Source organism: Pangasianodon hypophthalmus, chromosome 17, assembly GCF_027358585.1.
Source record: "Pangasianodon hypophthalmus isolate fPanHyp1 chromosome 17, fPanHyp1.pri, whole genome shotgun sequence".
Lineage (NCBI taxonomy): Eukaryota > Metazoa > Chordata > Actinopteri > Siluriformes > Pangasiidae > Pangasianodon > Pangasianodon hypophthalmus.
Window position 1 is genome coordinate 3,208,224 of NC_069726.1, and position 26,706 is coordinate 3,234,929.

Here is a 26,706-nt window from a genome sequence, read left to right on the forward strand (position 1 = left end):
ATTGCGGAGTTGAACACACAGCCAGGCGGGGATTCCGAGCATGAGCACTTCAGCGCAGACTTAAACAGAGTAAGGACTGCTTTCTGGACTCTGCTGACACACCGCTGGACCAGACCACTTCTTACGGACACGATACCTGAGCCCTTGGTGTCAGAAGACGAAGCGCGTTTTTCACACGCAGGTAACAAGGAGCCGAACCGATCCGAGCCGAGCCGATCCGAGCCGATCCTATCCGAGCAGCTGTTGTGAGAGACGATGCCAGGTGTTGTGATTATGCCAAGTGAATTTGGGCGTTTTTTTTTTTCTTCTTTAACCGCTGCGTAAAACGACCCAGAAGCGCCATAGCTGCTTGATTTAGGCGACGTCCAAAAACAGGATTAATGCTAAATATCATACAAGACGCACTATTTTATTTTGAGTAGTATAGTATGCGGATTGGGACGTAGCCACAGGCAGTGGTCAATTGTCATGGTAACCGAGAAAGCGTCATTCGGGGCTGTTTAGCTGGCGAGCTAACCCTGCTGGCTAAACTGTATTTACCTCAGCTCTCAGGTGATGTGTAATTTTAGTACGACAGTGTGTATATATTTTTTCCATGCTGTCCATGTTGCTTTACATTACCATCCGGAGTTTGCCTTTTTATTTATAATTCTCACATTTATTTCTTAAAGGTGCAGTAGTCGATTTGTTTTCATTGCTTACTTGTACAAATAATCTGGAAGATATGCAGAACGTTAAAAAAACCAATGTTTTAAGCCCTGGCCTTAGCCAAAGTTTATTAAATTGGTGAGAAAAGACGTTTGGAAAACTGGATTACGGTCCGGAATGCTTGTTTGGGTTAGGACCAGATCCTGGGGGCGGAGCTTCGTGTCCATCAAATGTCCAACACAACAAACTCTTATCTTGAAAAAAGAAAGACTAATCTTACTTAATGCACATTTAAAGACCATATAGAAGAATGTCATTAATGTAACTGCTCATATAAACAACTTTACTGCTTGCTAACTTTTTTTCAGCGCTCTAAAAGTGTCTGGATGTAACATAATAATAGTAATAATAATAATAAAAATAATAATAATAACTATGTAAATATAACTGAAACAGAACATGTCAGAAGTACCCAGAAGTTCCTTGTGACTTTTGGCCAGTCGGAGATATCTTGTGATATTTATTGTATCACGTTGTTTGGGTCTCGGGAAAGAAATCAGCACAGTGAACAATCTGCATGAGCATATCAAGATATTATTCTGTAAAGTTAAACCACACAACGATGAATGTGCTTCTAAGAAGTGTCACAAGCATTTTTGAGAAACTCTTTTCAGGGGAAAGTAGTTAATGTAGTTAAGGAAACGTGTTGCATGTTTTATCAGAATGAAAGGAAGTCTGTGGTTATGAGATGACAAAGAAGCTATTTATGTATTTACTGAATCCTAAAATTTTAGAGCAGACAAAATAAAGCAAAATTATTAAAGGGGTCTAAAAGTGATCAACAAAGTCAGCAACATCAATTGTTAAAAAAAAAAAAAAACAGGATTTATTCATTAAAGTAAAATAAATGGTCTAATATTTGGTAATGTTATGATCAATACAAACCTTATATAAAAGTTTAAACTTGGTTCTGATTAGTTTTAATAATATACAGTAAGTTGCATTGGAAAAATATTTGTTTTTTTCTTTTGGCTGTACATTTAAAATGCAAACACACCACAAAACATTTTTAAACCTCTAAGGCATCTCATCCAGGAACTACTTGGAAAACAATGCAAAATGATAAGCGAGTATGTTATAAAAGTGTGGAGTGTATGAAAAAAAGGGGTATGTTAAGATGATTATAGTTCATAAAGTTCATATAGTAGATCAGTGCCTTGTAGACATACATTTATTAGGAATAAAAGATGAATGGGAGACTCAGTAGAAAACAAAGCAAGAGTCGAGCACAGTGCTGTTGTGTTTCCTTTTTTAAATCATCATGTCTGGTGATGGTGAATAGCGTCTTTGGATTTTGGACTGAGTTTATTGTTGTCATGAGGTTTCCTGTGGCTTCGGTTAATAAGGAGAGGCTGTAAAGGTCAGAGTCAAAAGGTTACCGGGAGGCGCTGGGCGTTAGTGCTGCTGCTGTTAGTTCAGGTGAAGGAGAGGTAAGAAAAGCAACAGTGAGCAAGAGGATTTGTCCTAAAATGGAATTCGGGGTTGATAGATGTTTATCTTGGGCATGGGATTAAGTTAGTGGCTTATTTAGTGTAGTTTGAATTGGGGGTTATATTGAGCTTCAGATCTCGTAAATCACGTTGATCCATTGGATTTAGCGTCGCCGACGTTCCAGAAACTAGAGTTCGCGACCTCATTCTGGTATCTGTATTTCAAAACAACATGTTTAATGCGTGAATGTCACTCCTAGGAAGCTGATGAGCTGCTAACGGGAGGCTGTTTGGATAGTGAAAGTGTTTTTGTTTTGACCTTTCAGGGTTGAATCAGAGTCAGAGTCAGAACTGGATGTGTATTCTGTTAGTAATCACCCCATTTTTAGAACATGAGAACGAAACGAGGGTGTAGGACTTTTCTTTTCTGTTCTGAAGTCGATGTGTATTTGCGTCACACCCCTCAATCGTCTCGTCCATCGTGTTTACTACAAAACAATGCAAATGTATATGCTAATTTTGAGTAATTGTTTTTCAGGTGAACACACCACTTTAAGCGCAATCTCCAGGTACCTTTTGTTTTACAGACTTTTACAGAAACGTGGAACTTAATGGGTTTTAATGGCGTGCTACCGAAAAGCTGTGGTCTCAGGCTGATTGCTTGAGTGAGACCATCGCTTTTGGGTTTGTCGAAGTGTGAGAATGACTCACTTGTGCTGTTGATGGTTGCTCGGAAAATGTAAATGACCCCATCATCTCTCGTTTTATGCTTGGGAATAGTGCCATATCGAGAGAGAGGGAGATGTGAAAGAGGAAAACAATGCCTGGCAATTCTCACCTCAGAATCATGCCAATGATGCCACTCCTGTTGAGTCTCCTTTACACACAGGAAGACAAATCGTACGTAAATACAAGCTGATCTAGTTTGTGCCCACACTGAGATGTATACAGTGTTAAAACTATGGTTGTCATATAGTAGATAATGATTACAGATGGCTTGAGGGGAAAAAAAAAAAAACTAAAACAAGAAAATCTTCCTGAACAAAGGAAATAAGCAACATTAAACCTTAACAGCTTCTTGGAATATATAGCAACGGATTGATCTGTGTATGATTGCTTTACTATTAATAATTTATAGCTTGCTGAATTGTGTTCCAGTACCAGGCAAAGATGCAGGTCAGATAAATTAAGCACGCCACCCTTACCGTCATCACCCATTTAAAAACGGCAGCTGTGAAATATCTGTGCCAGGCAGTGGCATCCACCGAGCGTTCCCACAAGCGGCTCAGCCTTCAAACGTTTTTATTTAAATGTATGAGCCGTGTTTTGAAATGGAACTCAAGCAGCTTGCTGCTCATTTAAATCCTGTGTTTTTGCATTAGAAATATAAGCACGGTTACCATCTATACCGAACAGCGCACATCTTTTCTATAAGGTACCGTCCTTTATGCGTAAAAGGTCACTCGTATAATAGTGTAAGCCTCTAAAATGGAAAGGTGCTGATTATGAGAAACATGAACCCTGTTACTTTTGTAGCATATAATTTAATTTAATACAGTTACTGTCAGAGTAGATCTACGACTTCCATATATAGGTGTATCATCTTGTTTTGTGAGGTGTCTGGGGAAAAAAAGAGTGTGATTAAAACACCAAATCTGTTTCTGGAGCACCTTGCACAGCCGTATTTTTTAAACAAGACATCGAGTAAGAGCGAGAGAGAGAGGAGGGGAGAAAAAGAGGTCTGGCTAAGTGAAATGCCACTCATTCCTGTTGAGTTGAGTCGCGAAGGTGAGTGCCTTGTCTGTGTAAAGCTGAAGGATTGATGCATGAACCTGTCTGCTGGAGAATTCAAAGTCCAAGGCCATTGCAGAGCCAGCCTATTACCAGCACTGTCCTTCATAACTTCTTAGCGCGGCCGTCCTTTTGGGAACCTTCAAAGCTGAGGCAAGGACACAGCGTCTGGTGCAGTAAGCTGTGGCGGGAAGAGATTTACGTAATGACCTGACTTATACGTGTGTGTGTGTGTGTGAGAGAGAGAGAGAGAGAAAGAGAGAGAGAGACTGTACACACATAAAGGCCAGGGCCTCCTGGGACATGACGAAAGATCCGTTCTTTAAAAGCTTTCCTTTCAAATTGTAATTAACTAAAGGAAGGATTTTGAGGATTTGTGAATGAAAAAAACAGACAGAGGCGCCATATGCCACTTGTGAGGTAGAACTTTTGTTGGTGAGGTTTATTTCTTTCAATAAGGGGAAGGGAACTGAAATGAAGATGGTGTTTGGATCATGGAGAGGCAAAGAGGCAACTTTTTTATAGCTTTTATTTGCAGTTATCCATGGCATCATGTCATTCAGAATTTACAATCAATCCACTTAAAGAACCTTACAATTATTAGAAGTGACCTCAGTAATAATAATATGTGCTAAATACTCCAGTATAACCAATTATCAGCGGTTGTTTGCTCTCCTCATGGATGGATATCAGCTGTGTACAGTCTTTCTACTTCCACTTCCACACAGGAATTAAATGCAAATTTCAATTTTAATATAAAAGCCCCAAAGATTAGATTAGCAAAATTGACTTCCCTCTTTTTCATCTTATATTAGCACTTAACGGACACTGACTCGTTCCACAGTTGGGTCTCTGCTTTTCTCACTGTTCCACTAAACTTGCTAGTCTTGTCACATTCGCCGTTTTCCACAGAGCTCAGAAACTTGGCTTTCTTGAAAATGCAGCCTCTATAAGCCTTTCCAGGCACGTGAAAAAGCTGTGAGGGATGAAGTTGTCTCACTTCCTAAAGCTGACTGACACCAAGCTCCTGCTGTCGGAGCACAAAAGCCTCCGCTCAGGGGTTAAAGTGAACTGTGCTGTTGCCGGGCAACAAGGGACACCTCTCCGGCATCGATAGATGGGAGCGAGTGGATATCTTTTCCCAGGTCGCAGTCAGTGGTGCGGCGTTGATGAAGTCTCACCACATAGTGCATGCTGAAGAGGAATTTACTCACACTGGGATATGGGCGCATTCACCAATATCGGTTAGGGACGCGCAAGCGCAGCACACCATGCTGCTTATTATGGCTTCGTTTTTCTCCCAGGCTGTTCCAGCAAGCCGTGATTTTGGCTCAATGCTTCGCACTGCGTAGCACTCATCCTTGCCCTGTGACTACTTTCCTTGCATCCCAATTAGCGGGGCGAGTGGAATGAGTTGGAGCTCCTACAGCGGGTCAGGAGACGTCCTTGGGCGCCATGGGAAGATAAATGCGCCCTTCTTGTCCTAGCGAGCCACTTCATGCTTCTCAAGGCTAAGCCATGGGTAGAGAGTAGGCATTAAGACTAACCTGACATTGACCGAAGAGGCTTTTAAATAACAATCTAAAACAAGGTTCAATCATGTGACCTTCCTCCTCACAAAGAGGCCGTGCTGGACTTTGTGTAACACACTTGTTGGAAGATTTGTTGTCTAGTGATAAGGCGCTCTTGTTATCTGCCTGGTCATAAGGTTATGAGCACTGTAACCCATGTTAAGCCACTGGATCTTTTATATTGTTTTTATTATCAGGAGCAGCGTGGTTGTGATTGTGAAAATTGCTTTGTTTAATTCTACACTGTGTCAAATACAGAGAAAATACAGAGGGAGATTTCTCTCTTGGATTCTTTCCAGACTTTTTTTCTTCTCTTTCACAAGCATAAACAGAATCAATTAATTAATCTTGGCAGATGTAAGTAGACTAGAGGCACATTTTGTAATACCACTTTCTTGTTAACAGGCGCTTGTTTCCAGTAGCAACCACAACAAAAGCATTTTGGATGTACTGGTACCCAACTGAGGTAATTTCTTGCTACTTAAAGAATATTTTCATTGGGTTAAGATTTTGTCTGGTTGAAATATTGGGCATATTCAGTAAAATAAAATGCCTGAATTAGTTAATTATTCTGGAGGAACTGAAGATGTGATGCGGAGACGAAACCACGCGCTTAAATGTGCTAATGCTCCGCTTGTGTAACCATGTTTACACGGCTGAGTTACCAAGGCCAGACAACTGATTTAGCCAAGCCTCCCTTTAAGCCACCTGCCCTTCCATTCAGGACTGACCTTCATGCTCGCAGCGAGGCTGGGCCTGACCTAAATACATTTAAATGGGTTTAATAAGGTCAATGAGCAATGATTCAACAGCTTATGAATGCCTTTCAGAGGAATGATAGATGTTGGAGACAAGCATGGGGTTTGATAACAGAGCAACAGAGATGTTGGTTACAAGTTACCTGCAGTTTACCTGAGCAAATTTATTGTTTTTTGTTATCTAGATACATTATATGGTAAAAAGTCTGTGGACACCTGAGTACCCCACCCATATGTGGGTCTTCCCCAAACTTTTGCCATGAAGTTGGAAGCATACAGTTGTCTAGAATGTCTTTGTATACTGTAGCATCACAAATTTCCTTCCACCCCAGGCGTCCTCATCTGACATCAGTGCCTGACCTCACTAATGCTCTTGTAGCTGAATGGACAAATCCCCACAGCCACACTCCAAAATCTAGTGGAAAGCCTTCCCAGAAGAGTGGAGTTTATTGTAACAGCAAATGGGGGAATAAAGCTGGAATGGGATGTTCAACAAACACATGAGTGTGATGATCAGGTGTCCACAAACTTTTGGCCATACAGTGTATTTCTCCTCAATGTATTTTATGCTTTTATGAAACCTTAGATATAAAGTCAGATAAAGGTTAATGCACTTCCTTTCTCTTCCACACCTCTCAGTCTGTTTCACTCGCTAACCACACTGCAACATTTATGCCGAGGCATCTCTGGCATTGCACATCGTTTCATATGTACATCATGCATTATGCATGTCGGAGGAAGAAACATCGGTTGTTGTGCCGATGCCACGACCAGGATCAATATCTAACCATTTGTCAGTTTGTGTTGCCTGGAAACATGTTCTCACGTTACAAGGATCACACAGAGGATCATCGCAGGGGGCGAGAGAGCTCGTGCCAGCATTATCGGCAAACATCCCTCTCTCTCTCCGCAAAAGCAACACGCGCAGATTGAGAGGCAGCCGTCGATCCTCCGTAAAGCTCTGGGGATTTGGAAGGCAGTGTCTGTGTACACCAGAAGTTAATGAGTAAACCTGTCTGTCCGTTAGGATGAGCATTTCTACGCACAGGATCCGGCACTGATGCATTCCTCACTTTGCTGATGGAGCTATTCCCAAGCTGGAAGGATGAACAGGATATGGAGAAAGGGATGAAGTGATTGGGCTGTCTGAGTTGAGCTGTGAATCCTGATTAATTAATTATGAAGCCTGATAAGAGCTTCATATTTCTGTGAGCTTGTTCTCAGAGCATTGGGGTTAATGAAGGTAGTCTTCTCTGTCTTGCTGTCTCTCCAATTTTTCATGTCTCTTCTCTCTCTTTCTCTCTCTCTCTCTCTCACATTCTACCCACTCTTTCCTTTTTTCCGTCTCTCCTGCTCTCCTCGAGGTGCCTGATCAAGACTCTGCGGCGCACTTCACATGCTGTCATAGAAAAACACACACACACGCAGAGGGAAAAGTGGGTCATGGTGACCTATTTTTCTCACAGTTCACGGAGGCAGAGGGTGGCAGAGCTGTCGTCAGTCAGATGGGGAGCAGGGCCTCGTCTCCAGACGCAGCTACATGGAAGTGGGTCAGCAGCAAAGGCTACATCTTGTAAACGACTTGTCGTATTCTGGAGGAAGCTGCAAATGAACCGTAGATTATATGCCCCGAGTTGTGCGTGGAGGTCTTTCCTTTTTTCCGAGTCCATTATAAGCGAGCACACCAAAGCCCTGCAGAAATACTCGTTGATAAAAGATATAATGCTTCTCTTAGCTTCCTTTTTTCATTCCACTCCTAGTGCAAGTTTAACTGAACAAAAGCATTCCAAAAATAACTTCCTAAGTTTGCACTCTATCACGATATGTACTACTCAGCTGATCCCAACGTTGGATGCTTTCCCAGTTCAAGTCCAAGTTGTTTTAAATTGTTTTACAAGATACATCATTGGCATATATAATGTTAGCAAAATCAAGAGTGGGTCATTTTAGGTATAACCTATTAACACTTAAGCCTATTAACACGAAAAAATGAAGACTTTCCAAAATATACAAGACCAAGGACTGGACTTTGGAATTTTCAGAGCCTTATCCTTGGCACCGTGACTCTTAATGACGCTGTGCACTATTTGATCGGTGAAAATCCTGCTCCTCCTTATTTCACTACGTCGACCAAGCAGTATAGCATAAGTAAAGAGACTTTGACCCAGCGTGTGTTTGTGTGTGTGTTTTAGTGCTTGAATTATACTGAAGTGTGGCTTGCAGGTCGTAGTGCAGAAGCGCCCACAAGCACTCTGGCTAATGGAACCCGATTCAGCTTGTGTTGAAAGCGTGCTATATTTACACAGGTGTGCAAGGCCCTCGAATGAAATGACACATAACACACATCAGGCTGGAGTGGGGTTTTATGCTGAGGATTAGCATCTTGTTTGCTTCCATCGCAAAAAGAGATCTGTTGTTACACGCTGTAAAAGAACCAGAAGACTGACTCATTTCAGAACAAAGATCATTTCCATTAACTAAGGCTCAGCGTCGTTCAGAAATGTGATCAAGCCCGGCCGCTCCGAAACCGTCATCGGAAGAACGGAGCAGATGGTTTCCAGCAGGACCACAGAACCCAGGCGACAGCATTACAGTCAGGAAAGGTCACTCGACATAGCCGGCAGAATGGACTCCGACCCTGCGAGATCTCCCACAAAGAACGAGCATCCTGTCCACGCTTATGATAAAACGCCTCGTTTCTCCTTTCATGCTTCAGCAGCAAAGACATGGAGGAGAGTCCAAATATTTGTTTAATACTCTGAACCTTGCCATGGCATGCTGGTGTCTTCCTGGAACTGCATTTGCATAGTAATAGCATTCTGATCATTCTTCTGCGGGACCCAATTGCCATAGAGTTTTTTTTCTGGCAAATTATCAGCTCCTTGAAAACGTGAGGCATCCCAGCAGATGATTGCCACACCACTGATCTGAGGTTTAGTTCATTCAATACCTTTATCGTTCCTCTCTTCCTTGTTCCAGGCTTACTTTCTCAGCAGTAGCTTGTTCAGCAAATCGTGTTAAAGCTTATTTCCAGGCCTACTGTATTCCAAGCTTGCGTCGCAGATACAACAGTATGCTCATTATTATTCTCAGATAAGGCAAGCGGTTCCACATCGAACAAGAGAGTTTCTTCGTGGCCCTTGCATCCTTACTGTTACGACAGTCTGCAGTTTGTATATTTTTTTGTATATTTTTTCATTCTGTAGAGAACGATGCAATGGAATATCATTGTTGAATTAGTTTCGCTGGCGTCTTGAGCCAAAACAGAATCCACACCCACAGTGGCACCATCACCATCCAGAATCATGCCAATTGCCCCCCCCCCCCCGTTCCCACCCACCCACACACACTGAATTAGTGGGAATTTGTGTTGGAGGTTAAAAATAAACAAATCAGACCTTTTGAAATTCTGCCGGTATCTCAGAGTTCACTCATAAGGTTAGAGATCCAGCTTTCTGATAATGCTGTTCCCACTGGGGGGTGGGGGGTGGGTCTGCGAGCAGCCGTGCAGATTGGAAGAGCGAGATGCTGAAGGAGATTTTAGATGTCTATCAGACGGCATGAAAGGTTTTTGTCTTGCAGATCCAGTTCAAGGACGCCTGCAGGCAAGGCAGCTTGTGTTGTGCCAGCGATGCCGCTCAAGGTCTGACACACACACATACACACACACATAGTTGCCCGTGACATTCAGGAACAACAGGAAATGGGGGGAGGGGAGGAGAAGGGGCACTGTAAAATCCATCATTCCCCCTTTTTCCCCCCTGTGCAGACGGGAAAAGGGGATTTAACCCCCTCAGTAGTGCAGGGCTCCAGGTCCAGATCTGCTGTTTTGTGCGGCACAGTAACCTTTGTTTCTGTGATAAAAGACTGCCTCCCACTCTCTGTCTGGCAAATCTGAAAGGAGCCAAGGCAGCTTTGTAGTGCCAGAGTGTGTGTGTGTGTGTGTGTGTGTGAGTGTGAGTGGGTGGGAGGGTGTTAACTTGGAAGAAGTAGACAAGAGCACAAGGAGAGGTCTTAAAGTTATTTAAAGAGACAACCATTCAAATTTGCTCGCCATGGTGGCCTCCTCCCTAGCTCAACTTCACGACTGTCTAAACAGTCCCCCGTTGTTTCTTCTTAAATCCTACTTGCATTTATCCTTCACACAGCTTCTCACAACTCGGCAGAGATTTTCATCAAGGTCGTTGTCAGCACCTACAGTGGCGGCGTAGTGTTGTTCAGCTTTTTAGACATTAGTCTGATTATGACAGAAGTTTGCAGATAAAAGCCTAAATCAGCCTGCCAGAAAGCAGCAATAACACGCTACGCAGGCTGTCACCCATGAAGACACTCGTGTGACTGGGCTGTTTGGAAGAACATGCATCATCTACAAGGCACACTGTCCCTAAGCAGTTGATGAGTAACAGAACGTCCTTTAATCTAACAAAATATCTGTTCCAAGAGAAACGAAACGTTCTACCAATTTGTTACTGTTTTTACAAAGTCTATAATCCCTTCAGGCCAAATTTTAAGGGCTGGAACCTCAATAGACCTTTTTGACACAATGGGCTTGACAATCCTTGAAACTACTGTATCAGGCCGTCAGCAGTGCTGTGGATCATCTCGGCTGTTTTGCTTCTTTTTCTTCAGCTACTTGATTAAACGGACGCTTAAAGATCGATAAATGCTGCTATACGTCCCCATCTGCCAGACCGTAAATCTTCCACAGGCTGCCCTCCAACTCGTTCCCTTTCATTTTTGTAGATTAGTTTTCCCATTACTTAAAACAGATGTGTTTGGAGATGATGTATTGTCTGATTACAAAAAATTTGTCAGCAATTGATATACGCCACATCCTTGGAAGCACTGGTGAGGTACTGTTTCTTCTTAAGATTTTCCTGGGATGCACTGATTCGACCATCTTTACCAATAAGTTCTAGTTTTTGGATTGAGCTTGTGTAACTGCTTGCTCTTGATGGGCTTCATGTTGGATGTGGATGGTTTCCGGTTGGTTTTTGAAGACCAATATTTAAGAACAAGTCCATGAACATTAAACCAGTTCACAAAGTCTTACCTTTTTCAAATAGGCAGCAAAATTGAATAACCCTGAACTTTCTAGGATAAGCTCAGGATAAATCGGTTATAAAAGTGAGTGAGCAGACTTATAGCCTGTTAAGGTCAGGCTTGTTCGGTTAGACACTAAGTCTTATTCCTTTAATGTTTCAGAAAAAAAACAGTTTTCTGTCTTTTGCCTAAATTATTCATCAGAGGAAAGAGAACAAGAGAGGCAGATATACTGTGCAGCATAAATATTCCCCTTTTCTTGGGAAGAAACCTTCCATATTGCAACCAGTGTGTTATTCTTCTTACTTTTGCTCTGGTGGTAAGCCGAAGAGAACAGGCAGGATCTGGGATAGCAGGGGCAGAGCCCTGGCCGTAATTGGCACCCGCAGCTGCGCAGGCGCCTGACAGAGGGACGGTTTTGTGCAGCCTCCGGTTTGTGTGACAGCTGCCTAATTGGGCATTCTCCCCTCGCAGCACGGCTGCTGACGAGTAGCGGAGGATTACAGATGAGGGCACAGAGACCTGCACGACCTTCACCGCCAGCTCAGAGGAGGGGGGGGAGCCTCTAGGGTGGGGTGGGAGGGGGTCACCGGAGGATGAGGTCGTGAGAAGGTGGAGGTTCTTGCCAGGTGGCAGATGACAGTGTCACATGACAACGGGCTGATGTCAGTGTGTCAAGGGCGCTGCTGTCATTGCAGGCTCTCTCTCTCTCTCTCCTTCCTCTCCTCTTTCTCTCTCTCTCTCTCTCACTGGCCCACAGTCTTTCATTTGTTCTGGGTGTTTATTCTGCCTTCACAGCCGCTGGCTGTCTTCACACATCAGCATGATGAGAGAGAGCAGAAGATGGCAGTTTCCTGAGTGTGGTGGTGTTGAGTTCCTGCCTCTCTCTTTTTCGTCCTCTCTCTCTTTCTCTTTCTGTATCTCTCTAACTCCCCCCCCCCCTTTTCCCTCTGGTAACTCCTCCCCTCAGCTGCATGCGAGACTGCCAAGGTGAGGTTGTGTCCTCTTGTTAGGAGCGATTAATGGAACTCGTTATGTACATAATGAAATATTCCTGCTGATGCAAAAGGTGCTGTTGACTCTCGCTCATCTCCACCTTCTGTATTGCTGAGTGAGGAAGATGCAGCTGCTAATACTGAGTCTTCACATTATTGATACAAGCCACTAACCAGAGTTGCTGGTTTGTGGCTTGTATCAATAATACGATTGTTTTTTTTTTTTAAACTTATGTCACAACGTTCTTGAATCTGATTGGTCAGAAGGTGTTGAACAGCATGTCTGACATTTGTTCGCCAGTTAGAGGTTTATGTTATATTAAATTTTAAATCTGCTGTTATTTTTGAAAGAAAAATGCATTCTTGTTGATATGGAGATGTTTATTTAGCATTTTTGGAAGGAGTCTCCAGTGTCAGAGGTAAAGCTGTAAGTGTTCTGACATGGGAAAATCTTCAGGCTTGGTGCTTTCCTAAATGACCATTTTTTATTGTCTTCTTAAAAAGAGGAAGAACAAGAGGCTGGTGAGGGTATGGCAGCTCTGAGGTTTTGCAGCTAATATAAACATAAGTGACAAGTTGTTTTGTGGACAATTTGCAACAATAAACGAATAAAAAGTACAATGTGTTGTTAATCACTAAAAATGTAGGCTGATCACCGGCGTACAGCGGTGGTATAAGAGAAATAAAACAATTCAGGAAAGTCCAGTTTGGGGTGGAAACGATGTAACTCTGTTTCACAGCAGGCCATATCACACCACCCAGTTGTTAATTATTTTCTAATAACAGGTGTCCCCAAGTGTATTTTTCTTTAGATAATGTGAATAAAAGGTAGATATTTTAGTAGACATAGTGTTTGTTGATGGACTATATGAGGTCGATTTTGGTTTGTAGTAACGAAATTGACTTCTACTAATTTTTATTCTATACATAATTTTTCACAGGTACCATAGCACTTGGCCTGTAGTTGAGTGACTGCAAGTTTAAAGTTTCATCTCGACAATGCCATGGGAAGGAGACAGCACGTGTCAGTGCTCCTCCGAACATATTGGTATATCGTAGGATGATAGAGCAGAACTAGCTAGTGGGTGGGAAGAAGCAAGAATCACAGATGTTCAGTAGTACTGTGTGTGACAGACGTTACTGTCAGGCTCCAGTTCGCCTCTCCAATTTCTCTCCCGAGGTGTGTGTGCTGCATGCCTAATGAACGTCATTTTAATGTCTCACAGCAGCAAAGACAGCTCCATGCAGCTGCGAGACACACAGAGAGTCAAAGTTTGTCCAATAATATCTATCACAGCTGACACGGAGTGCCGTTTTCTGAGAAGGACTGAGAACGTGAGTGTGGACATGAAGTGTTTACCACAAGAGAAGCGAGGCTGTGTGCGAGGTTACCACAGATTAAACTGTAACCTTGTGGTATAACGGGTGTAGCTTTGCGCTGTCTGAGACCTCTAATCCTGTGCCCTGGTAGACATGGCCTTGATTAGTAGCAGCACAAAACAACATGCCCTCCTTTACCATTGGCACCAGTCAAAATGTATAAAAAGTGGGAGAGGGAAGGGGGAGGATAAACGGAGATATGAGGATGGCAAGTGTGGGTGTGTGTGTGAGTGTGTGTTGGAGAGAGACAGAGTGGGAAATCATTAGCATTCAGCCAAAGCATCCTTGTCAGTAGGGAAAATTGATCAGCACACTTTACCTGTATCTGCATTCACAGCTCGGGAAAAGGTAGTGCTACTACTTCTTGTTCAATTAGATCACAAGATATGAGCGCTGTCAGAGTAAATTTCATTGTTGGAATGATAGAATTTTTTTATAATATGGATTTATTCAAAGGCAAAAAATATATCCAAGATCTGATGTTCTACTTCTAGTCATCTAATGCAAGTCTAGCAAAATGCTGGTGTATTAAAAGTGGTGCAAACATACATATATTGTAAAATTTCACATATTTTTTAAAATTAAATACAAATCCATATAAATACTAAGTTTCTTACATGTTATTAGTCTGTATTGTGCATGTGGTACACTACGTAGGTTCTATAACACTATGTTATAACCTATGTAGTGAGCATGCATAGTAACTAGCCATTTGAGATTTGTCCTAAATATTTTCAGTAATTAAAAGTTTGATCCTGAGCTCATGTTAATCTCTGCCCTTGTAGGTTTCCTCCGTGTTCTCCAGACCTCTCAGACCTCTCAGATCTCTCTTTCCTCCCACCTCCCAAAACACGTCAGTAGGTGAATTGGCGACTCTAAATTGGTGTTAGTGTGTTTGTGTGAAGATGTCTGAAGATGAAAGAATGAATGAAAAACTTGCAGTTTTCAAAGGAATTTTCCAGCAGTACATGCTTCACTGTTAGTGCATTGTTGATGTGGTCGTACTAAATGTGGTCTATGACACATCTCTGGGCTCAGGTGGTACAGAAAGTAGCGTAGCGTGTCATGTTGGTGAGTTAGGCATGGTTTTTGGGACTGAGCCCAGGTTCAGGATCAGTTTGGATAACTGAGGTGTTATAGGGACAGAGGTGATGGATGGACCTGGACTTGGCAGGCAGAATTTCAGTAGAACTGAGTAATAGGTGTGTGTGTGTGTGTGTGTGTGATTGCTCAGTCTCAGATGAAGTAATAGAGTCTGGAGGAGTTGGCGCTTCAGTGATTAGACTAGGAATGTGTATGTGTGTGTGTGTGAGAGAGAGAGACAGTAGTTTCAAATGAAGTCTGGAGGAGTCTAAACTCTAGTGATTAGAACAGAGGAGGCGTGTGGGAGGAACGGCTAATCACATTTCGGTGGTCTGGCATTTCACTGGCTGCTGCTCAATGCCACGCTTGCCAGCTGGCTCAGTGCTACCTGAGGCTGGCTCGAGGAGGTTACACACAATCGTTTTGTTTTTTAATAGGTTAAGTGCACTTAACTGATTAGAGACGTAGCTCATGCTCATATATATATATATATATATAAATAACACTGCGCTCATATCAGGAACCGATGCTTGCTGTTCTCTCTTTCTGCTACTAACGGATACTCGTTCTGTCATTCAAACCGCGACTCAACCTCGCTGTATTCCAGAAACGTTCTCAGCTCGTCAACAACACATCCATTATACTATAAATCAAACATCGAGTCGTATCAGCAACATTCATTTTATGTCATAGAGTAGTGCAGACAGGCATACACAACTCCAGCGATCAGCCTTGACTTTTCTCAGTCTTTCTGGATAAAACTGCCGGCGATTCATCATCTCGTACATATCTGTCCCTTAAGAGCACCTTGTGAAATGAATATTTAATCGAGACAGACATGGATTTATTGCATTGCTACAGTGGTCTTTTTGGACAGAATTCACCTTTAATCACCCAGTTCAAACACCATTGAATAACTTGAGTGGAGCTTTAATCCACCTAGTTGATGCAAGTTTTTAAAGAAATGGCAAATTTCTGAAATTCAAACAGAAAATATAACATTTTTGTTCTTGGCTGAGGTAAAAAAAAAGTTGGCGCGAGTTGGGAAAAAATAGATGTTAGAAGCGACATCCAGTGTCTTCATGACTCTTCATAATATTTTGTAAAACACACTGGGTTTCACATTTGCTGATTTTTTTTTACTGATCTTTTTACATTGCTGTGTTTATGATGAGGAGAATCAGGAAGAACATGGGTCTGAGTAAAATTATGTAGGTCAGGGATGGGGTACAGACCTATAATGTGGGTTAGTAATGAACACAGTGTTGCAAACAGGCCCTGGTAATAGAGTGTGTGTGTTTGTGTGTATGTGTAAGGGTAAGTTAGTAGAGCATGCCTCTTTGAAAATAGGTCACCTCGGTCTAGATTCATAACCATTTACAAATTCTTATGTGCACAAATCATGGATTGTAGTACACAAATTAACTTTCCTTACCAATTCTACAGATTTTTATTCTCAAGTGGTTACACTTTTTCCCAAATTAAGAATTACAGGTAGAGTAGCAACCTTGTCATCGAGTGTTTGCAAGTTGATGTTCAGTGGTGCTATAGCCGTCTGTGGCATAACTGACCCTGCGAGATAGTCCTCGCTGCTGAAACAAAAAAAAACCCCTAAGCCACATAACACTGTACAACATGAAACAACACATTGAACACACAGGGTTGGACTTTTGGTTCAACTCCCCCAGGTAGGTGGAGCTGGAACAGGTTCGAATCCACCCCATGGACTTTTTGTTTTGCAGCGATGGGTACTTGGGCCCTGACAAGGAGCGCCTTCCTCTGTGCCCTGTTAATCAGAGTAACCCAGTCACAAGCAGGAAGTAGAGTCCACACCCTCCAATACTTGTATATTGCCGATTTGGTAGATTTTTGGATTGTCTCTGAAATTCTTCTATGGGATTTAATACAAAGCCTGATGAAATATGTGTTTATTAGTCATGGGCTTCCCATGGCAATGTTGGATCTCATATTAAACTTTCCCACATTTCTACAATTGTGTTTGGTCAGCTCACAAGCCTGTTGCTTTATTTAATCTCACTGAGCTGTATTAAATTTACAAATGCCTAAGCGAAGGAGCCCTATAGAGTAGCTGGCGCAACCCCAGCCTCAGATAACATCATCGAAAAGTGTTTAGCCTTGGGTGCCTCCTTTAGATTCCTTTAACCTTGACTTACCATTTAATGCAGCACACTCCTCTGCCAGCCCCATGTCCGATATTAGTGATATACACAGCCAGGGCCGCGTTGTCACTTTTTATTAACACTGAGCGCTTTGCATGGGCACCAGCTGTTGCATCAACGTGAGAGTCTCAAAATGACCTTGACTTCGACCACGAATCATGTGGCTTTTTTTGCTCTTCTCTTTTCTATTAAGGACACATTTTAAATAGTGTAAATGGATTACAGTTTCTGACAACGGAAGTAATTTATTATCCCTTTTTGGGGAGAAGAGAGAATATTGCAATTAATTTTGTGCCCTGCATGTTGAATGATGAAGATTGGCTTTTAGATATCCAACCCGTGACATTTGCATCAGGTCCAGCCTTGGCAGCACAGACCATTTTCTCCCCAACTCAGGGCTGGAAATTGCCTCCCTGCCACTGATAATGTTGTGACCTTCCTGTTCTTGGTGTCTCAGAAAGTGAGGAAAGGCACCCCGCGATGATAAAGCATTCGCGCCTGCCGCTGCTTTTCTCTTGCCACTGGCGAGTTGAAATCACTTAAAATGCTGTTGGGTGTTATTGGTTGACATTGTCAGAGATAAAGGATAATTACTTGGAGGCTGGTAAGGAGACAGAGACAGACACAGCGAGATGGGGAGAAACAAAGAGACACTGTTGCCCGTTATGTCCAGCATGGTGGGGCGTGGAAAGCCATGGCCTGGTGTGAGAGGTCAAGTTTAGTATGTATTTCAGGTATTACGCCCATTTCCCTGTCCTTAGCCTCACACAAGATTCTATTGAGTTTCACACTGCCATAATGGGGCTTTGTCCTGAGGAATGCAGGAATATCCATACGCCGGCCTACATGGCATAAATTCAGTCTTCACATGGCCCTTTCTAAAGCACCCCCATCTTTCCTGGTAAAACATATGTCGGGTGCAATTTGATCTGGTTTAATCTGGTTTTAATCCTGCTCTGGAAAGGGCTTAGCTTCATTTATTTTCTTTCTTTAATCTATTTTGCTTCTGACTGTTTGCTCCACTTGGTTAAAGTCCAATTTTCTTTCATTCTTACTTTATTTTAATATAAATACCCTGCTAACCTGAATACAAAAATAAACCAAGCATGTTTATTGGCCTTCAACATTACAGTGCCTTTTTTATAACTGAGATAAGCCAGTGGCAAGGAAATAGTCTTAATCCTGCCCATTAAGATTAGTCAGAGATGTCAGATGGCCCAGTGTCTTTTGTTGCTGTCAAATTTGGGTCAGTGGCTTAGGATAGCACCGTAACTGAGACCGATGGCCTTGTCTGAAATAATTCATTAACCAGGTTTCCTCTCTGCTGTGCTTGTTGTTTTTCAGCCTTGAACTTGTTGACTAACCTTTCAAATCCAATGTAATTTGCATGAGATTTAAATGTGTGGTCCTATAACAAGAGTCAGCCAAGGTTAGCCGTGACTGACCAGGCTAAACCCAGTTTTGCAAAAAAAAAAAAAGGGGGGGGGGGGGGGTTGCTAAGAGCACGGTGTTTTTTTCTTTTCAGCTCACTGTTATTTTCACCAAAGCTGCCACGGGTCATAATCGAGACTCTTTCTTATGAGCTTGTGAGAAACATTACGCCAATTCCAGAGGCAGGAAGATTTGAAGGATAAGACAACTGAATGGCTCACAGGGAAAGGTGGAGTGTTCTGTATTAATTAACCTTTGTGGCTGTGGCTCTGACAGTAGGGAAGTGAGGGCTGTTTGTGGAGCTGGAGCTGACAGGGTTCACGTCCAGGGTCTCCAAGCACGCAGCACACCGGCAGTGTCATGCTATTTGACAGAGCGTGAGGTCTGATGCTCTAGCTCTGTGGAGCCACATCCTGACAGGTGCACCAGGTCTCTCTTTATCTCCTCCCACTCTTGCTCTTTTACACCTGCCAGCTTTTGCCAAGTGTTGGAGACTGATGACAGGCAGCTTCAATCTGAATGAGCTTTCACACCTACAGACTCCGTTAATGCCAGACTGAACGCATTAGCGCTAAACACACACTCAGTATGTGTGAGAAAGAAGACGAACTTTGTGTTTTAATCTCTCCTGCTACTTGTTCTTGTTTTAACACTTATCCTATCCTAGTGAGACACCTCACATGAAGATGTCAAGTCTCTTAGGCAGAGCTATCTAACTGAGTTGACAAAGTGTGTGTGTGAGGAAAAAGGTAACAATACCTCATGCCATTTACTAGCTTGTGTATGTGCTGTGTACAACAATTTGGTGTGACACTGGCTTTAGAGGGAAGTGACTGTTAAGACGAAAGTATGGCAGAGGGGACTGACCTCTGTGAATCTGCTGGACACTCAGGGACTCCCACACAGCCACAGTGATAGACAGGAAGATAGTTGCAGACGAGATCACGCTCCATACTGCTGGGATTCATATCTCTCTGCTGCTGCGTGTACTGCCAGGCCGAGTGAGCAAGTACAGTTTACACAGCCACGGAGTTGCATCACTCAGAGAGGCCTTTTTCTAGTCTTCTGCACAGCATGATGCTGAATATCAAACGACAGGGAAAGTCTACTGTGTCTCTAGTACACGGCATATTTAGTGACCATCATGGTCCCAATGAGTTTTAGATCATTCCCAGGAAAACTTGTAAGCATTTAAATAGCTACAGGTCAAAGTGACCCTTTTTGCACTGGTTCAGATCCACTCCCCTTGCTCAGATCCTGTGGTAAGGTCAACTCTTTGCTTATTGCCAGCCTCCATCACCATCACCATGCAGGAGAGAATCATGTGAGCCGTGCTTTGAGTGTGTGTGTGGGGATAATCCTCAGAAATTCTCTGACTGATGAGTAGCGCAGCGCTCAAAAGCCCTTCACGCATGAGAGCAACCAGAGACACATTTCTCGAGAGGTTTGCTGGAAGTGTCATAGCAGGACGTGACAACGCATAGAGTGGGCTTTGCTTGGAATTACTGACATAATTCATATAATCTATAGCACCCTGCTGTTTTTGGAGCTGATCCTCTGCATCCTGCCCATGGGGAATACTTGTTGATCTTTTTTTTTTTTTTTTTTTTTTTTTTTTTTTACATATTGTTACAATAAGCATGTTTTGACTGTAATTATGTACTTTTTTCATCAAACATGCATATATGAAATAGTATTTATTAAATTGAGTGTTGGTGGGAGAGCTTTTTTCAATTCCAAAAGTAAACTGAAGACCTTGTTAGGACGCTGTATGAGCTTGGCCTGAAAATGTGATATGTAACAGACTCTCAGTCGTGTGCTGTCATGTAGAACTTCCCCTCATACTCTACTCTGTTTGCTCCCTCTGCTGCAGGTTCTCGTGTGGCCCAATCTGAGAGCACAAGAGCAGAACAACGACACAGAGCCCCTGGGACCTTGTGACAGACATCCAAAGTATTCAGCGGCATGGAACACATCACCGGGATAGTGAAGAGGTTTTGCTGACTCCTCCCTGGCTGTGCGTCTATGCTCAAAAGGTTGGCTTGTCACAGAAACACAGAAAGGAATTTCATCTGGATCCCTGTGTGATGGTATTTCTAACATACGGTGCTTCAGTTTGTTAAAGTTAAAAGAAGAAATATCAGGTCCCTCTTTAGGAATTAGGGCTCTTCATCTATGGCACAACAATCAATAAGACATTTTCAGTAGTCATCAACAACCACACAAGGGGTGCCTACTATTGAACATGACTCATGGGGAAGAACCTGGCCCTAAGACACACCAGGATTCTGCTGTTTTAACGTATCTGGAAGGTTTACTAATGCATCCGGTTGCATCTGGGCCTGGTGCCACGGCAACAAGGAGACCGGAGGCTGCCAGCAACAATGGCGAGGCAGGAAATCAAGGGACCAGAGGCATTCAGCTACCCAATCACGGCTCTACCCCACCAGAAAAAGGAAGCCCTCCCGGAGCGGCTTCCCAGCACCTTAAAAAGGCCAGACTGTTGCGTTCAGGAACCTGGAGTGAGATAGACTACCAGAAAAAAGACACTGCTGCAGTGCATGTGAATGGACAGGGCAAAGAGCACCATAAAATAAGTCTGGATAATTCTGCACAGGGAGAGAGCACGCTGCTGGCCTCTCTGCTCCAGTCCTTCAGCTCACGACTGCAGACGGTAGCCATGTCACAGAGCATCACTCAGAGCCAGAAACAGCTAAATGGAGAGAGCAACGACAGATCACCTAATGACAAGGACACCTTACAGGGCTACTGTACAGCCTCCAGCCGCCTCAAAGGCCTGATAAGGAAAAACAAACAGCAGAGCCACAACACTGTGCCTTACAGTCGGCACAGCAGCCAAGATCGACGCTCAGAGTCTCCTCGTTCGTCACAGAGCTCAGTGCCTGACAGAGTATCCTGTGCAGAGAGATTGAAGGCTGTGGCCAGTCTAGTAAAGAGCAGGTCCAGTCCTGCTCCTTCTCCTAAACCCAGTGTGGCCTGCAGTCAGTTAGCTTTGCTGCTCTCCAGTGAAGCCCATCTGCAGCAATATTCCCAAGAACAGGCCTTAAAAGCACAACTATGTGGCCGATCAGCCAGCGAGAGACTGGCAGCCATGGCTACGCAGCAAACTAAAGACAATAGACCACCCAGCATGGGAGAGTCTGTATTTGCTCCAGACATGTTAAGCCCTTTTAATACCCTAAACGGAACACTCCCCTCACCAACATTAAATTCCAGCCAGAGAAGCCCTTCTTTGAGCCTAGGCCAAAGTGCACCCACCAGCTCCCCTCGGCCCTCTCCTTACACCCCTAAAGAAAAGCGTCCATTTGACAGGCACAGCAGCCGGCCCCCACAGAACTGCAGCAGCTTGCTTCTGCTCCTCCTCAACAACCACAACTCTCAAAAGCATCTTACTAAGAATGGCCACCTGGAAGATGACTTCAACGCTCCTCCTAGCCAAGCCTCCTCTCATCAGTCTGACAGTGAGTACTCCAACCCGGAAAACAGCTTGACCAAAGACAGTAGTGACGCAGAAAGCTGCTACTCCAGCTGCTCCCCTATTGACCTCTCCATGAGGAGCCGAGTTTCCAGCCAAAAGTCAGAGCCCCCCTCCTCGGCTTCGTCTTTAGACAAGCTCACAGAGACTCTTATAAGCAAGTGGAAGTCAGAGACTCTCGGGGCAAAGGTCGCTGAAGCCAGGGAGTTGGAAATGAGCCCAGACATGACATCCCATCATAAGGTTACCCTCATGCAGTTACTGTTGGATCGCAGAAATAATGAGATGGTAAACAAAATTGCACATCATTCTGATTTGCAGGATGACGCCACCCTTCGAAACATGACTGGAAGCCCACTTAAACGGCTTGGGACGCTGGAGGAGAGCAGAACACAGAACCCTTTTGACCGGCTGATGGGCGGAGGTCTGTCCACATCCTCCCTCAGCGGAGATGCAAGCAAGACTCCTTCTCCTTACGCTTATTCTTCACCCCTTGTTCAGTCCAGTCCTCTGGACCTCTGTAAGTCTAAACAGCACACCAGTGAAAAGATAGTGGAGCCTGCTTTCACAGCCAGTAAGCTATTACAAAATCTGGCTCAGTGTGGTTTGCAGAATGTATCCCCCTCACCCCCTCTGCAAGCCTGTAGGCCACCGAGCAAAAGGCAAAGCCCGGAGCCTGAGCTGGACAGATCTCAGACTCTTTTGGACAGGGTTGCTGCTCCAATAAAAAGGAATCAAACCCCTTTATTTGAACCACCCCCTGCCACTTTCTCACCCTTTTCTGGACGAGAGCGCTCACCTCCGGCATCGACACAAATTGAAAACCTCCTGGAGAGACGGACCGTACTGCAGCTGCTGCTTGGCACAGCTTCCCACAAGGAGAAATCCACTGGGAGGAGAAGCACAGAGGTGGCTATGGGTGTCCATGAAAAGCCTCCAGGGTCATATTTTCTGTGTGACAGCTCAAATGGACCTCCATTGAATGTCATGGTCAAAACAGAGCCAAGAGACGAGAGTCTTCTTTCAGACAGCTCTGATGATGCCGGACGCCATTGGAGATTGGGGCATGAAAGTCACAGCCCCATCACTGAAGCACAGAGCAATGTTAAAGAAGAAGCTAAACATGGACTTCTCAGCCAGCTCTTGAAACAGAAGACTACTACCTATCATTCGAGTCCACGCACAGAGCAGATTGTGAGCACAGTGAAAGAGGAGCAACATGATTATCAGGTGCCTCTCCCTAAAAAGAGGAAACTTTGCTTGGAGTTGGCTGAACACCTCAGTAAAGAACTTTGCCAGAGACCGTTGGATACTGTGAGTGAGTGTCTGGTGTCTGGAACACCTGAGGCCCACAATAGCAGAAGGCTGCCAAGCCCAAAAGAAGAGGACTTGTTCATCAAGAGTCCTGCGAGTAAAGCTCCCATGAGAGACAGCCAAAGCTTCAATGTTTTGAAGCAGCTCCTTTTGTCAGACAACTGTCTAAAGGAGATATCTCAGCCCCAGGGGATCCCTAGTCCTTCAGTCCTCCCTCAGGCAAACTGCAAAGCCAACGGGAACTTCAGTCAGTCCAGTTACAATCATGAACTTGTGAACTTTCCACAGTTTCCCCAGACTCTTAACTCAGGGCCTGGTTGTTTTAACCCACTCACTTCCTCACCAGGAAACAGCATTCAGGGATCCTCTTGGGATAAGGGCTCCTCCCCCAGACCCAGTCTCAAATCTGAGAAGAAAGAAACAGAAAGCTCACCAAGGTGGACACTTGCTGGGGAGGATAAATGTGAATCCAGTCCTGATTCTCCACCTCTAATGAGGTCTAATCCTATACTGTACTATATGCTCCAGAGGAGGAACAGTCAGCTTAGAAAAGAGGTGGAGGATCATGCGCAGAGGACGCACTGCGGGGTTACCGTGAAAGTAGAGCCATGTGCCGATGATCGGTACAGTGACACCAGACTAAGTACGATTTCTCAAGTTCAGATACAGAGACAAGGCAACAGAGGCGAAAACCTTAGTGGGCTGTTAGAAAAACCATAGATCCGAACTGCCAAAGAATGAGAATGACACATTTTGAGAAATGAGTGTGAGTTTTGTTTTTGTTTTGTAACAAAGAGCAAACTATATAACGCTGACCACTATTTCTTTCACTTTAATGAATGCCGCAGTAACGGCAACATTACACATTACAGACTGAGTGTGTTACGTTTACGCAATTTGATGTACCACATTTCTTTTCAATGCATACGTCATTTTTCCGAAGTTTGTACAGGTTCTATTTTAGTCCAATTCTTTTTTCTTTTTACATTTTAAAACATTTATAAAAAGAACATCCTAGTTCATATATATTCGATGGCTCCAGAAACATTACAGCTACATTTAATTTTATATTTATTTCCGCAGACGTCCCTATTTTCCAAAGCACAATGTTATATTAGATGCATGTGTGCCATCCGAGCATAACGTCTTCATAATAAAGGACAATAAAAATAAGTGAACTTTATGAATGATCAGGTACGTCTCATGTTGTTCTAACTGAATGATTGTGCCACAAACTCTATCCCAGTAGGAAGGACGGTGACAATATCACACACACACACACACACACACACACGTTGTGTTACAATGCTTTAATTTTTACATCAGGAATGAATCTGTAGGTGTTCTTGGGTGTTTGGCATGAATAAAGAAAACTCATATTTTTTAGCTGTCAAAATATCTTTTTACGGTTTTGTATTGTTCATTGTTTTGTACTTTATATACACTTATATGTAGCAGTTCACAGACTTGTGGTGTCAAATCTGAAAATTTTACCCCAAAGATGTGAGAACATGTTTATGAACTGAGAGATTTCTTTTTCACACACACACACACACACATATATATATATACATACATACACACATATATATATATATATATATATATATATATATATATATATATAAAACGTGAAGGATAGCATGTGAAGCTGAGAGTCTGCTTTGAAAGCTGTGAAAGAAAGTTTGATCCATCGTCCAATTAAATATGAACTAAAAAACAATCGCCATACGATCTATTTTATTCCTTCATCTATATGTAGATACATTTGGATTTGATAAATTTGTGTAAATAGTGCTTTCATGATGAAATATTACTATTTTGTATTGTTGAAAAAGCCCTAGTTTTTATCGTCTTGGATTGTAAATATAATATCTGTCAATAATGTACATAAAACTACAGAAAATGAGATTTTTTGCATGTCTCTATGTTGTGAGCTAGCGATAATCTTTCGACCTTTGTTCTGCAAGCTGTCGTGTTATGTCTGATCTCTACACTGCTGCCTGTTGCATGCACATGCATGGGAAGCACCTGCGTATCAGTACCTGGAATGGGAAATGTCAAGTCTTAAACAAATTTTTTATTGTTATTTTTTTTTTTATCACGAATAGATGGTTATTTAAAACATAGAATTTGATGAGACAAACATACATTGGTTTGTATTTTTATTTTTCTTTGTGTGGATTCCTGTTCTGTTACTCTTTAAAACATTTCTCTAAGTTGGATTGACGTCATGCTGTGCATTTGAGAAATGCATTTGTAGCAAAAAAAAAAAAAAAATCCGTTTCATATATGATTCTCTTGTGACAACCATGATGTTTTACATTTTTTATTACTTTCTGGTGTTTATTTGCACTGATATAAATAAATATTGAAATGCACAAGACCACAAAGCTTGTATATTTTATAAGACAACCATATACACATATAAACATGTACAGTGGGACATAGTATCTCGATTCTGATTGGTCAGAAGATTGATTAAGTTTCTATTACAACAATTTTGATAGTAGTGTCAGCTGTAGTATTTTATTGTTTCTGTAGTAATGAATTAAACAAGAACCTGTATGGCGGACACTCCAGATAAATGGATTAAAGTTCATTCACATAAAATGAACTTGGTGTTCTTGAGCTGCGCGTATGTCTATAATAACATAATCCTTGGGTCCTTAGGTTACAAGGGATCTAGGGCACACTGGAAGCCCTGAGATTTGAATCCACAGACTATCAGGCACTGGCACAGAACCTCAACCTCAGGTCTTAATTTGTCTACATTTTATGATTTGAAAACTTAAAGTATGTCTTGACCTGTCTTAAATTTAAATATGGATATCCTGCCAACATTCCTGATCTAGTATCATTTCATTTTTATTTAAAAGTTTTTTTTTTAATTTGCAGTTTCATTGGTTATAACCTCTGACTTACACAGAAAATGTTCTGTATTTTTTTTTACTAGCTGTAAAACACACGTAGACAAATTTCCTTATGTTTTTTTTAATGTTTGTTCATCATCACTGTAAATTATAAAATTTAACTCGAGTGTTCCTGCAGATGCTCTTTTAACTGCCAGACCTTTGCAGAAAACAGATGGCATGAAGTATTTCTGGGAAACTGTTGACATGCAATTTGCAATTCAAAAAGAACAATAATTTGATGTGTGTGTGTGTGTGTTTGTGTGTACGTGAACGTGTGTGTGTGTTTGTGTGTACGTGAACATGTGTGTGTGTAATGAAGTGATTTTTTTTTTAATGATTAACAGATTTTGATTCATCACATGTGCTTCATTGAGTCACTGTAGATAAAACAAATGTGTGAATTAAGTAAGGAATTAAGAAAACACCCGATGTGCTGTTAGAGGAAAATAATCAATGATGTGGTGGTACGATGAAGCAGAGTTGCTGTTATCGTCTCAAAATTGATTATTTCCCAATAACAACATGTCCTGACGTGTTTTATTCCTCATTCAGCAGCAACAGAATTCTGAGAATATTCGTATTTAAAATTCATGCCAATGTTCCTGCTGTTT

At 42.6% G+C, this 26,706-nt stretch overlaps 1 protein-coding gene across 3 annotated transcripts; it reads left to right on the plus strand.

Annotated features, from left to right (window-relative positions):
* On the plus strand, nucleotides 1–25,566 carry nrip1b (nuclear receptor interacting protein 1b). Of its 3 annotated transcripts, none has more exons than XM_034312707.2 (2): nucleotides 1–262; nucleotides 20,244–25,566. In XM_034312707.2, the coding sequence occupies exon 2, from the start codon at nucleotides 20,616–20,618 to the stop codon at nucleotides 23,898–23,900; it is 3,285 nt and encodes a 1,094-aa protein (XP_034168598.2). In that variant the 5' UTR covers nucleotides 1–262; nucleotides 20,244–20,615; the 3' UTR covers nucleotides 23,901–25,566. The 3 variants fall into 3 exon arrangements, with proteins under 3 accessions (XP_034168598.2, XP_026799711.3, XP_026799713.3); XM_026943910.3 differs by having other exon boundaries at nucleotides 1–181; XM_026943912.3 differs by lacking the exon at nucleotides 1–262 and adding an exon at nucleotides 5,384–5,966.
* The last annotated feature ends 1,140 nt before the right edge of the window (nucleotides 25,567–26,706 follow it).

Bases quoted from the DNA above. Each gene is read 5' to 3' on its own strand.
- nrip1b (XM_034312707.2), top strand. From the start codon at position 20,616: ATGACTCATGGGGAAGAACCTGGCCCTAAGACACACCAGGATTCTGCT.